The following is a 12,429-nucleotide window of genomic DNA, read 5'->3' as shown; positions in this document are numbered from 1 at the left end:
GACGGCAACCCTTTGCACACTTTCTTGGCAGTAAACCCATCGACATACAGCGAGGCTTTCCAAGTAACACAAACATTGGACTGCAATTGAAAACCTGCAATGGAATAACTTGGATTGCAGTATGCCTGCACCTTATACACTCCGCTGATAAGTGCGCCCCTTATATAGCCCCCGCGTTCTGGAAATTTATGGCACCCATTTTGGTTTATACCTGTCGCACATCTGTTCAAGCTCAAGAGCCAAAAACAAAAACTGCCACTTTGAACGTTAGAGAATGCTAATAAACGTATTTAGGTGCATTTTATGTGGTTCTGCTTTTAATATATTTGATTCTAAAAACTGGAACTTGCGTTAGCTTGTTTGCATCTTCCTTCGTGCCTTTCCCTTTTGCATCTTCTTGTCTTTTAGATTGTAAACCTGAGGAAGGCAATGACGGTCTTGTCTGCTATTCATCAATCTTTTGTAAGCCGCTCTGGGAGCCTTTATGGCTCGAAGAGCGGGGTAAAAGGAATTCAAATGTATAAATCATTTGCATTTATGTCACGCGTTTCCTTGATTTGTGAGTCTCTCTGTGTGTCCCCCAAGGCTGAAGAGGGTAGAGATAGAAGTACATGAAATCCATTGGAGTTTGGTGGCTCCGATTTCGGTGGGGCTGTGTATCCATTTTGGATTTCAGTAAGGAGCCTAAAAAAAGCTATCCAAGGTGCTGAATCTATTTCGGGGCTAGGAATCAGCACTTTAGGTAGCTCCTTTAGAGTTCTGACTGGCTCTGACTGAAACCGAGAATGCATTCACATTCTCCCCCTTAAATCGGACCAACCAGCCTCCACTGATGAAATCTATTTTTAAAACCATTTGGCACGTGATGTGTGTGAAAGAAGAGGTTTGAGCGTGCTTTGCCGCATGAGGGCTAGAAACATCGACTGCGCCACAACCCGTAGTGGAGGAAGGAGGCGGCCAAGCCCTTTCCCCGCCGGTCGTTGTTCTTCCAGGGCGCAGAGAGGAGGAGCCCAAGCGCTCACTTCCCGTCAGGAAGCAGCAGTCTCACATGGCTCCTCCGGGTTGCTTCTGCTGAGTCCTGCTCTCAGGGCAACAACTGTGCGAGTTCGGAGCACCAGGAGCTGCAGCAGCCTTTTCTGCCTGCCATGAGGGACTCCGGAGGGGCTGTGGTGAGAACCGGATTAGTGGGCCTGATGGTAGGGGCGGGTGTCTGCTACTGTATTTACCGAGTGACCGCCAGAAAAAGGAAAAACCAAGGAACAGCCGCAGCCGGGACAGAAGGGGAAACTCTTCAGAAAGAACGTGAAGGAGGGGCAGCTCCTTGGGGGACACACGGGGAGGTTGCACCAGAGGGCAGTTTATTGCAACGAGTATCTGGCATTTCCGTGCTTTCTAGCACTGACCAGAAAGATTCTAGCAGTTTTCAGCAAGGTAAGGCGTCAAAGCAAAACCAGAAACATTGTTTTTCTTTAATATTTATTTTGTAGACAATACACAAATCTCTGGACCTGAAACGATACTTGGTGCTGTTGAGGGATACTGTTACTGTTTCTCCCCCAGGACTTGGAAAGGCCCCATTTATAAAGCACTGCCCCATTTTAGGGTGGTCCCATTTCGCTTCTAAACTGATAGGTACTCAACACTGAATTCACTTGTATAGTGTATAACAGTGTTGGAAGGAAGTCTTACCTAACAGGAGTGCTCTTGTCTAGGCAGGGTGGGCCCTACCATTTGGCTTAGTGAGGCAGCCACCTCAAGTTTTTGTGAACTGCTCAGGGAGCTTCGGCTATTGGGTGGTATAAAAATGCAATAAATAAATAAAAAATATGTAGAGCTGGGGGTGGCAGTAAGGTACTGGAGGTCAGAGCCATATGTGCATCATACAGACTGCTCTTTGTCCCCTAAGCTAGCCTGCTGCCCTCAGGTGTGATAGACCCAGCCAGCATTGAAGTGACATTCAACTACCAGTCTGGTTGGACTCGGTACATCTTCTGTTTCATCTCAGGCAGCAAAATGTCTTGGCCCAGCCCTGTGTTCAGGATTCTAACCACCCAGCTATATTTCCATTCAAGATGTTTCCATTCTTGAGCCTCCCAGAGTGCAGGACACGGAATAATGGGCTCAAGTTACAGGAAGCCAGATTCCGGCTGGACATCAGGAAAAACTTCCTGACTGTTAGAGCAGTATGACAATGGAACCAGTTACCTAGGGAGGTGGTGGGCTCTCCCACACTAGAGGCATTCAAGAGGCAGCTGGACAACCATCTGTCAGGGATGCTTTAGGGTGGATTCCTGCATTGAGCAGGGGTTGGACTCGATGGCCTTGTAGGCCCCTTCCAACTCTGCTATTCTGTGATTCTGTGATAAGATACTATAAGCAATTACGGACTTAAGGAAGCCATTTCACTCCACCTCTCATGTTTTTGGTTTTTCTTTTCCAACTGACACTCAGCATTCATAACTACTGAGCATGCTGTCTTCATTGAGCTGTTTTGGTTGGTTTTTATTTATTTATTTATTTATATATTAGTTACATTTCTATACTGCCCAATAGCCGGAGCTCTCTGGGCGGTTTACAAAATTTAAAAACATTCAAAGTATAAAACAACAGTATAAAACCATAATATAAAATACAATTTAAAAGCTTACAATTTTGCTTGTTTCCATAAGTTTTTTTGAAATATTTGTGTGCATGTGTGTGTGCGCACACATCTCTAACTCCCAAATTCCCCAATCCACATTGCTATCACCCTCTTCTTTCTCAGTGGTCCCATTTAGTCTTCAATCCTGTTGGCATTCACCACCGGAAATTGCTGTTGGAGGAAGTGATTTAATATTTGTGAAAAGAGCCTACTTGTCATTTAAAGTTGCTGGAGCAGCTAGACCATTTTATAGTCACAGTTCATTTAATGTTATATCTACTTTTGTGATGTCTAATGGTTTCCATAACTATATTCCATAATTGTAGGAATACTCGCAACTGTCCAGTGCCAAGTCTAAGTAATTTTATCAGGCTAATAAATTCTGGAGTAATAACTTCATAGTATCTTGTTCAGCTCCCAGAATTTTTATTTTTATTGCTAAGACTCTTCTTCATCCTGCCCCCTTCATTGCAATCCTTTCCCAATTAAATTACTTCTGTAGAAAAACAAAAACAAATGTTAACTTAAGGTGGTGTGTATTTCTAAAATTAGCAGGCATGGATCTTCCAAAATCACCCCATGGTCTGGAGATGCATCACATACAGAAACTTATTCATTTACTTGAGTCTACTGAGGATCCTTCCATTCAGGAACAAGTCTTGGTTACACTGAGCAACAGTGCTGCATTCTCTGTAAATCAAGTAAGTATGGGTCTTTATTAGTGTTAAGCAATGCATAAAGAAAATACAACTACAAGAGACAACAAAATAATATAATAACCATAAAAAGCAAAAATAATGTAACTTATATTTTGAGATCAGGAACATTTACTCAAAAGGTGGGGTATAAATCCTCATGATAAAATAAAATCTTACTGTGTCCTCTGTGTCCTATCCAAACAGTGTTACAAAAGTGTTACTTTGACTTCTATTATATAATCATAATTCTTAACCAAGTATTGTTCTATGCAGGAATAATGTGCACACAACTTCTGCATGGCAACATGTTGAAGACTCCCAAGGGTTGTGGTATTCGGGAACCTCAACATACATGCCTAGGCCACTTTGTCTTGGTGGCTTTATATTTCATGGCCGCTGTGACAAGCATGGGCCTGTCTCAAAGTTTTCTGTACTGCTTTAGGAAACAATGATATGTGCATGAAAAAGCTGGAAATAGCTCCATTGTCATGGAGAAATAGCTCCATTGTCATGGAGAAACCATTATCTGAACAAATCTGAACTATTGGACCCTCTGAGCCCTTTGTAGGAGTGATAGAACAATTTTAACCATCCACTCCTAGAATCTGATCGATCTGGATGGTTTCCTAAAGTCTATACATGGGAAGTTTCATGTAGTTTTAGCCAGCGGTTCTGCCAAAGTCTTGGTCTCTGCTTGGAATGGGGAGATGAACTGAGCTGTCAATATGTTTGTTCCCAAACATCCTTGATCCAATTGTAGAGCCATATTGGCACCATAGTATTCTGAGGGCTATGAAATGGTTGGGTGGTCAACTAGAACCCAGGTGCCTAAAATCTTGTGGTAAACATGATCAGGCACAGATGAGGAACCACCTTAGTGCTTACTCTGTGGCAGTGATGATGAAGAATTCTTATTTCTTTGCTACTATTGCATCTGCACACCATTGGCCAGCAAAGCTTTTTTAAATGGAGAAAAACCTGCTCACAGATGGAATTTTCAAAGGCTCTGTGACCAATTTGTGTTATATTTTGCAGACAAAATCTCTTGTATTTATTCTAATTTGGATGCCATCATTTTGACAGAGTCAGTGATGTATGTGGATCGGGTTGTCTCTAGTCATGGCATTTTGGATAGAGTTCTGCTTGTGCAGCCAGATAATGTGCACGAGTAACTTGGTAGTTTGAGACCCAACATCTGTCCTTTAGATCCGTGATCTTCCTGGATATGAAAAACTGCCAGGACTGGGCTTACTGTTTGGACCTCAGAGATAGTTAGTGCCTTTTTGAGGGAGCATGTGGTTCCCACTGCCCTTAAGGAGACCGTGGTTAAACCCTTGGTTACAAAATTATTTTGTTCTTTTGATTCTGCACAATTATTATCCAGCATCTAATATGTCATTTTTGAGTAAGATACTGGATAAGGTGGTGTCTTCCAACTCCAGATACTGTTTACTTGGATCTGTTCCAATCCGGTTTCTGGCCTGGTTTGGGGACAAAAACAGCCATGGCTGTCCTCGTGGATGACTTGTACCAGGGAATGGACAAGGGGGAAACAACACTGTAGATTTACCTGATCCTCTCAGGGGCCTTCAGCACCATCAACCATAGTATTATTCTCGGATACCTAGCTGAGCCAGTAATGGAGGGGCACTGTGTTAGAGGGATGCCAGTCGTTTCTAGAGGGATAGTGCTGGGGGTCTCATATTCCAACGCCTATCTAAAGAAAGCAGATCTTGCTACAGTGATTACCTAGGGAGGTTGTGGGCTCTCCCACACTAGAGGCATTCAAGAGGCAGCTGGACTACCATCTGTCAGGGATGCTTTAGGGTGGATTCCTGCATTGAGCAGGGGGTTGGACTCGATGGCCTTGTAGGCCCCTTCCAACTCTGCTATTCTATGATTCTATGTTCTGGTTATAGCCAAACTAGACTACAGCAACGCTGCCTTGGGGCTGCCTTTTAACATGGTTCAAAAGCTTCAAGTGGTGCAGAATGCAGGGACTAAGTGCCCAGACTATATGATTCTGTACACATTGTCCTGGTTGCCAGTGCATTTCTAGGTCTAATTTTAAAGTGCTGGTGATTACCTTTAAATCCCTAAATGCCTTGGGACCAGAATATATGAAAGGACTGCCAGCAGTTATATGAATCTGCCTGGGCCCTAAGACTGGCCACACGGGCCCTGCTCACATGCCTGCGAGCAAGTTCTATTGAGTTGATGGGCAAATTGTGGGAGCGTGCGCGGTGATGCTTCCTGTTTCCATTAACAACCTTTGAATGCCATATTTGAGGGTTGTTTCTGTGATGTCTGAACAGGAACACTTGGGGTTGTCCATGGGTTAAACAACCCCAAGTTAACCCATGGCTTGTTCTTGGGATAATGGTGTGGTGCTTGTCCCTGCAATTAATGGATTAATTATCCCATGATTTGCTGCTGGACACCACCATTAAGTACAAACGGGCTCTGTGTCTGATGCATTTTCTGTGTCTTGTCAGCTTTGGAATGTTTATTCTTGCTCTTCGCCTTAAAGTAGATATTATGGGGTGTAACCAGATTTAGTCATGTTTAGAGGGTACTCATTGAAACCAATGAGGGTAAGTAAATCATGACTAACTTAAATCCCATTTATTTCAATAGATCTACTCTAGGTATGACTAAATCTAAGTCCAACCTTATGAATAGTTATTTTCACAAATCAGAAAGAAGTAAAAATCAATTGTTTAAATATATTCTTTATTGATTTGGGCAGAATTCACATTCCAATTAAGAGGAATTTGCTTGACTTGAGCAATTAAGATAATTACATATGGCAAATATTTCTCTATTTAACTTGTAGGATATCATTCGAAATGTAGGTGGCCTCTCTGTTGTTGGAAAAATGCTTTCAGTTCCTGTTACAAATGTTAAAGAGAAAGCACTCAATGCTCTTAATAACTTGAGTATGAATATTAAAAATCAAGAAGAATTAAAGGTAAGTTTAAAAGAACTATGTAACAAAAATGCGAAACAAAAGATGAAGTTGGTAGATTGCACCTTTAGTGCAATCTCAGTTATATTCAAATCAATCAGTTTTCCTATTGACTTCAGTGTGATGCTAACTTTGTCCTTAATGTAAGATACTGATGAGATAAATACTATTATTTATTATCTTTTAAAAAATTATATACTGCCCTTCAGTTTAAAACTGCCAGGACAGACTTTACAGAAATAAGTACCAAATTAATAACAACAAAATGTGACATAAGAGAGCAGAAAAACAATGTAAAACTCCCAAAGCCATCAGTAACAGCAAAATATAAGGAGATTTAAAACCAGCTAGATGACAGGCTGGAGGGCCAGGGTAAATAAAAAGGTCTTTCCCTTGTACAAGAAAGATATCCAATTTGGTGCCAGATGAGTTGCCTGGCGTGGGCTGGTCCATGAAGTCAGGAAGAGTCGGAAGCGACTGAACGAATAAATGACGAGTTGCCTTGGCACCAAAAAAAGCCTTATCTCTGGTCATCACTCACCTAACTTTTGAAGGGGGGGAGTGCTGTGCTGATGAATGAAGGACTACAAGTAGAAAAATAGGATATCCTGCTACTTTTGGGTCAAATCCATATGAATATACATTAAATTCTGATACTGTTCTAGAAACAGTATGACGGTGTTGCAAGTAAATACGATGGCATGTTGATTTACCACTGGTGTTCAGATTGCAGTAAAGCAGTTCTGCACTTCAACTGGCTCTGAAATTGGTATTTTGGGACCTAAAGCTGGAGATATAGTCAGTGCTGTTGTTGTTAGATTTATTAAGGAACCTCTTAAACTTCTGTTGAGAAGAAAAGATCTGACTATATAATTAACAGACGATACCTAATTGAAGGTAACTTTGAGAAATGGTTTTGCCAAATTTAAAATAGTAGTATACACTACATAGCATATTAAAAATAAATAGAATATATCTAATTTGGTTGCACTACCTTAACTTATTTGTTCTTAACTTTGTTGTCGTATATAAGGATTTGAACAATGCAACTGTAATGCAGACCTGTGCACAAACCACAGGCCACTTTCAGAACCTCCTGTATCAGGATGGAGTAGAAGCTCTGTCATGAAACTCCTCAATTTATATACTACGAAGACTTATTTAAATCCACAAGGTTGTCTGAAGTGATTAGCTGGATTCTTGCCAATTTTCAGTTTCCCAAAGTACATCCTAGGGCTGATCACCTGGTGCTGACTGCTTACTTGTCTACGGCCATTTTGTACCTAGCTGCAGACAGCCCGCCCAATTGGATGTCACTCATGGCCCACCTGATCAGATAACATAAAAAGCTGAATATTTTCTTCTATGAGTTTTCACTTTCCAGTCATGCTGGGAAGTGACCTTGACTCATCTATGTAAATGTATTTGTTACGTTAGACTCTTCAGTATAGATTTAGATAGACCAATAACCTGTATTGTTTTCTTTGTGCAAACATAGTGACTTTTTATATTTATTTTATTTATTTATTACATTTATAGACTGCCGCTTGGCCGAAGCTCTCTGGGCAGTTTACAGAAGTTAAAAACAGTGAACATTAAAAAAAAGTATACAACATTTAAAACCAAAAACATAAAAACAACAGTATAAAAACAACGGTATCCATTTAAAAACAACAGTTCTGGAGTCCGTTAAAAACAAACAAATTTAGCCTTGTTAAATGCTGTTAAATGCCTGGGAGAAGAGAAAAGTCTTGACTTTTTCTTATCTAGCTTTCATAAACTTTTATAGATCTAGCTTTCATAAACTTGATTTATTTTGAAATTTTGGCTGGATTGGATTCATATCCCTCCCAAGGGGATACATTCATCCCTGTACTGCTTTCAGTTATATTACCAGCTTTAAGTTAATGGAAGATAAGGAGGAGACTAGAAGCTTGGCTGGCAGGTACTCCCAAGTACCTAAACCATACATCATGGGAAACGCAATCACCCAAATATAGGCTGAATAAGAGTGTGTGATAACAATTATAAGGTGGAGCACATTAAGCATTAAGACCTATCTGCCTTACAGGGCTGCCATTAGGATGCTGATCTCATCGCCTTCACAGTAACATCTTATTTATTGCTGTAAATGGTTTGTTATATGTTTTTGTTTTTACTCTGTAAGATATATATTACCAAAGTCTGTGAAGAAATGGATTCATCTCCATTGAACTCTGAACTACAGTTAGCTGGGCTTCGATTTTTGACCAATATGTCTGTTACCAATGCCTATCATTCCACAATGACTAGCTCCATACAGTGCTTTCTTCAGTTGCTTTCGGAAGGAAATGAAAGAACACAGGTATGTTATTTTTCTTTCATAAATTAGAAGAAACTCTTAGTATTCTGCTGTATCAGTCTAAATTACTTTGAAAATAAATATTGCAAATAAGATAAATATCAACAGTTTGGGAAATGTTTTCTTGATGATTTTCTTTTCGCACCATAGAATATAGTTTAAGAAGTGGGAAGGAAGGTGCCCATTTGGCTTTTCTGAACTCCAGATCCAACAGCCAACTCAAAGAAAACCTTAATCAACACAAATTAGACAAGTGGTTTGAATCTGAGCATTAAAGCAATTTCACATCAGTCATCCACAGGAAAAGGTGTTGGATTGAGTCTACCCCAACTAATATTCCTTTTCCAGTTCAGAGTAGTAATGCCTCAGTACCACAAGATGGCACTTCATGACTCAGCCTTTAGAAAACAATTTTACCATGTGTGTGAAATAACAGACAAGAGTTTGTTTTGACCAGTATAAAACTGAATAGATTACACTAGCTCTTTAAATTATAGACACCCCCTTTATACCCCATTAAGCATTGGAAGGAAGCACAATGCCCTGAGAACTCAAGGCTGACCTATACTTTGGGGGGAAATGTGTATGAATCTTATATTAAGAATGGACAGAAAGAGGGTGACGTCACAGAAGACAAAAAATATTGCAACTCCTGCTGCATTGCAGCTCAGATTAACTTGCGTTGCTGCTGAATGCAAAAGCATGCAGATAACCTATCCTGTGCAAGCTTACACAGAAATAAGTCCTACTGAGTTCAAACCTCAAAGGGACTGACTTCGTAGTAAGGGGAAATCCATTACCAAAACAGGGGCTTAGATCGTTCCCTATTTTTTTGTTGTGGTAATTTGATTAGGTTGTATCCAGACTCGCTATTCCAAGAATGGTACAGGCTCCTTCCATTTGCAGGAGTGAGTGTACTCCAATGGAGGCTCACTGCTCCTGCAAGTGGAAAATGAGAAGAAGCAATTGTAGTTGATTTCCCCTTCACCTCCTAGGGCCACGTCCCAGAATGTTCAGAATTGCTTCCACCTGCAAGTGTGCTATTTACAGAGTCTGTGTTACTCTGGTTCTAACTCATTGTTTTTGTATTTTTTTATCACCGTCCACCACCATGAACCATCAGGAAAGTTGGGATATTCAGTTATCAAATACATATTTTATGTTTTTTTCTTAACTTGAAGTTTGTAAGCCACCCTTATACGTTTCATTGAAAGTCAGGATTTAAATATTATATTCCTTTGTGTTTTGTTTGTTCATCTATAAATGAGTAAAATAAACCTTTTTCTTTATGATAGGTTCAGGTTCTAAAAGTACTTGTGAATTTATCAGCAAACCCAACTATGACAGAACACCTTGTAAATGCTCAGGTAAAACTACTTAATCTGTGCTCCAAGATACATGATTCTCAAAATGTGAGGACTAATCTAGGAGGGGAGGTTCAAATGGTAGTCAAAACTTACTAGCGCTTATGAAGGCAGCATAGGTACAGATCAAGGCAATCCAATTCCTGAATAATGAAATTGTGCAGCCATTTTGAAATGTGCATACAAATAACTCCAGTGTATGACATCAGTTACCAAATTTGGACAATTCAAATGGCATGACATTTTATGCACTTAGATATTGAATGTTATAAGATTCATTTATATTACTTTTCTTGCTGTACCTATAAACAATAAATAGCAATAGTTGCCCCATTAAAAACACTGTTTCATCTAAGAGAAATGAATGATTTGTGACTACGTGTAACTGGAATACTTACCATCAAGTTCTAAACTAGTAAACAAATGCTAAGGTTGGCATATTCCAGTCACTGCACTAGTGTAATTATTGTTACAAATCATGTTCAATCTGCATTGCAGACAAATATATTCATGCAAGTGCTTATAAGTGGTGCTAAATCACAAATATACAAATACCATATATTTCCCAATTTTTAAAAATCATATATGTACTGGAAGACTGAAAATACTAGTTAAAATAGTACTTCATGCCTTTGAAATTGCACTTTGCTGTAGGCTATTCAGTGTGGATTTTCTAACAAGTAAATTTTAAATGACCAGTAATTTCTTGTGTATTTTAATCCTCTAGGCACCTTTCCTATTATCCTTGTTTGATAGCTGCATACACAAAGATGTTTTGCTCAGAGTCCTGATGTTTGCCACCAACTTGACAAAATATATGAAAAAGGACAAGAGGGCTACTCTTCATGATCAACACAGTGAAGATTCAATTCTTTCTGTACTCTGGGGAAATTCTACACTGTGTGCTCAAAAACTGGCATCTTTATTGTACCACCAAGACACAGAAGTCAAAGAACAGGTTGCAGAACTAATAATGCAACAGTGCTGAAATCCAAGATTGCAGAGTTAAAGACAATTTACAGACTCCTGAGTTTTGTATGACTTAGATTGCTACAAGTGGATGTTTATGAATGCTGGAGTGTTTCCATATAAATGGACCTCCTGCATACACAATAATTTTCCCATTCACTGTAATGGAAGGGACAGCAGTAGCAAAACTGTGCATTCCTTTTTGCATGTACAAAAGCGTCCACAGTGAATGGCATATGCATACTGGTACAATGAAACTTAAGATAACAAGTGGACAATCTGCAGCCCCCCAGATGTTGTTGGACTTCACATCCCATCAGCCCCACCCAGCAGGGCTAGTGGTCAGGGATGAAAAGTGTTGGGAGTCCAACAACACCTTTCAAGTTGGGGCACAGGTTGCCCACTCCTGCTTTAGATAAATACCATTCTGCTTTGTTACTGAACACAATTTAAGTTTTAGAAAGTGCAGTGCTAGTTTTTCTATAGAAATGCTTCAGCCACATCACCTCAGAAGCCCACATGTTCTCATTTAAAGCTTTCTAAAATAGACCTTGGTGTATAATTGTTAGTGTTGAAAAAATCTGATCCTAGAATATTTTAATCTATTCCAGACTTCCACAAGTGTGGGCTTCTACGCTGAATTTAATAGAACAGGAAGCTCCATACAGATGGGAAAGTCCCATTATAATAAAGGGGGGGGGGGACAGGTTGTCCATTGAAAGCTTTGGGGATGCAACTTTACCTGTAATCACTGTTTTCTGTACTACCACCAGCATCTCATGACTTGTGTTGACGTAGCTGTTTACTATGGCTACATCAAGTACTTCTCTACTAGTACAAGTGTTAAGGTTGGATTATAGGGAATAATCAGATTCAGTGCTTAATAAATATTTACCTATTGCCTAGTTTAAGCCCTCTGGAAAGAACATATCACAACCCGACAAAACTTTATGTATAGTTCTGGATGGCATGGGTGATTGCCAAAGGAGTGAGATTCTATGGTTAGGTTTGTTGGTTAGAAAAAAAAGCATTTAAATTACATCAGATACCATACTTCACAAAAATAGGTATTTACCACTCAATAGTGAATGTGTGAACAACCGCCACTGAAACTAAGCTGCTCTAAAGCTCCAGTGCTCTCAAGCCATCACTTGATGTTGCCATTATGTGAGAATTTCCCTTAATTTATAGCTCAGAAATGTGGAGTTGAGCAGTGCACTTTTGTGAGAGCACAAAGAAATTAGTGCGGTATTTACAATGAAATATAGTAGAGCTGCTGCACTGGTATTAAAAATGGCCTGGTAGGGACATTGCTGTATTGAGAAACAAAACTGCAAACAGTAACAAGCTGGAATATCATTGTTTACATAGACAAATGCTACATGTCACAGACAAGCATTTGGAGAGAAAGAAGCAAAAAATTTATTTGTACAATTAAAAGTGAAATG

The 12,429-nt window shown here is 39.7% G+C and overlaps 1 protein-coding gene across 2 annotated transcripts; it reads left to right on the top strand.

The window, feature by feature from the left end:
* Positions 1-1,011: 1,011 nt before the first annotated feature.
* Positions 1,012-12,030, top strand: ARMC10 (armadillo repeat containing 10). 2 transcript variants are annotated; one of them, XM_063134204.1, is made up of 6 exons: positions 1,012-1,431; positions 3,197-3,342; positions 6,176-6,310; positions 8,475-8,651; positions 9,944-10,015; positions 10,740-12,030. In XM_063134204.1, the coding sequence occupies exons 1-6, from the start codon at positions 1,146-1,148 to the stop codon at positions 10,998-11,000; spliced, it is 1,077 nt and encodes a 358-aa protein (XP_062990274.1). In that variant the 5' UTR covers positions 1,012-1,145; the 3' UTR covers positions 11,001-12,030. The 2 variants fall into 2 exon arrangements, with proteins under 2 accessions (XP_062990274.1, XP_062990273.1); XM_063134203.1 differs by having other exon boundaries at positions 1,014-1,431; positions 3,194-3,342.
* Positions 12,031-12,429: the final 399 nt, after the last annotated feature.

Source organism: Elgaria multicarinata, chromosome 9 (genome assembly GCF_023053635.1).
Source record: "Elgaria multicarinata webbii isolate HBS135686 ecotype San Diego chromosome 9, rElgMul1.1.pri, whole genome shotgun sequence".
Lineage (NCBI taxonomy): Eukaryota > Metazoa > Chordata > Lepidosauria > Squamata > Anguidae > Elgaria > Elgaria multicarinata.
Note: the sequence above shows the minus strand (reverse complement) of the source record. Positions and strands in the feature narration are given on the sequence as shown.

Excerpts from the sequence above, each read along its gene's own strand:
- ARMC10 (XM_063134203.1), top strand. The coding sequence starts at position 1,146 with ATGAGGGACTCCGGAGGGGCTGTGGTGAGAACCGGATTAGTGGGCCTG. Across the intron at positions 1,432-3,193 it reads TTCTAGCAGTTTTCAGCAAG|CAGGCATGGATCTTCCAAAA; the intron begins GTAAGGCGTCAA and ends TTCTAAAATTAG. Across the intron at positions 10,016-10,739 it reads AACACCTTGTAAATGCTCAG|GCACCTTTCCTATTATCCTT; the intron begins GTAAAACTACTT and ends TTAATCCTCTAG.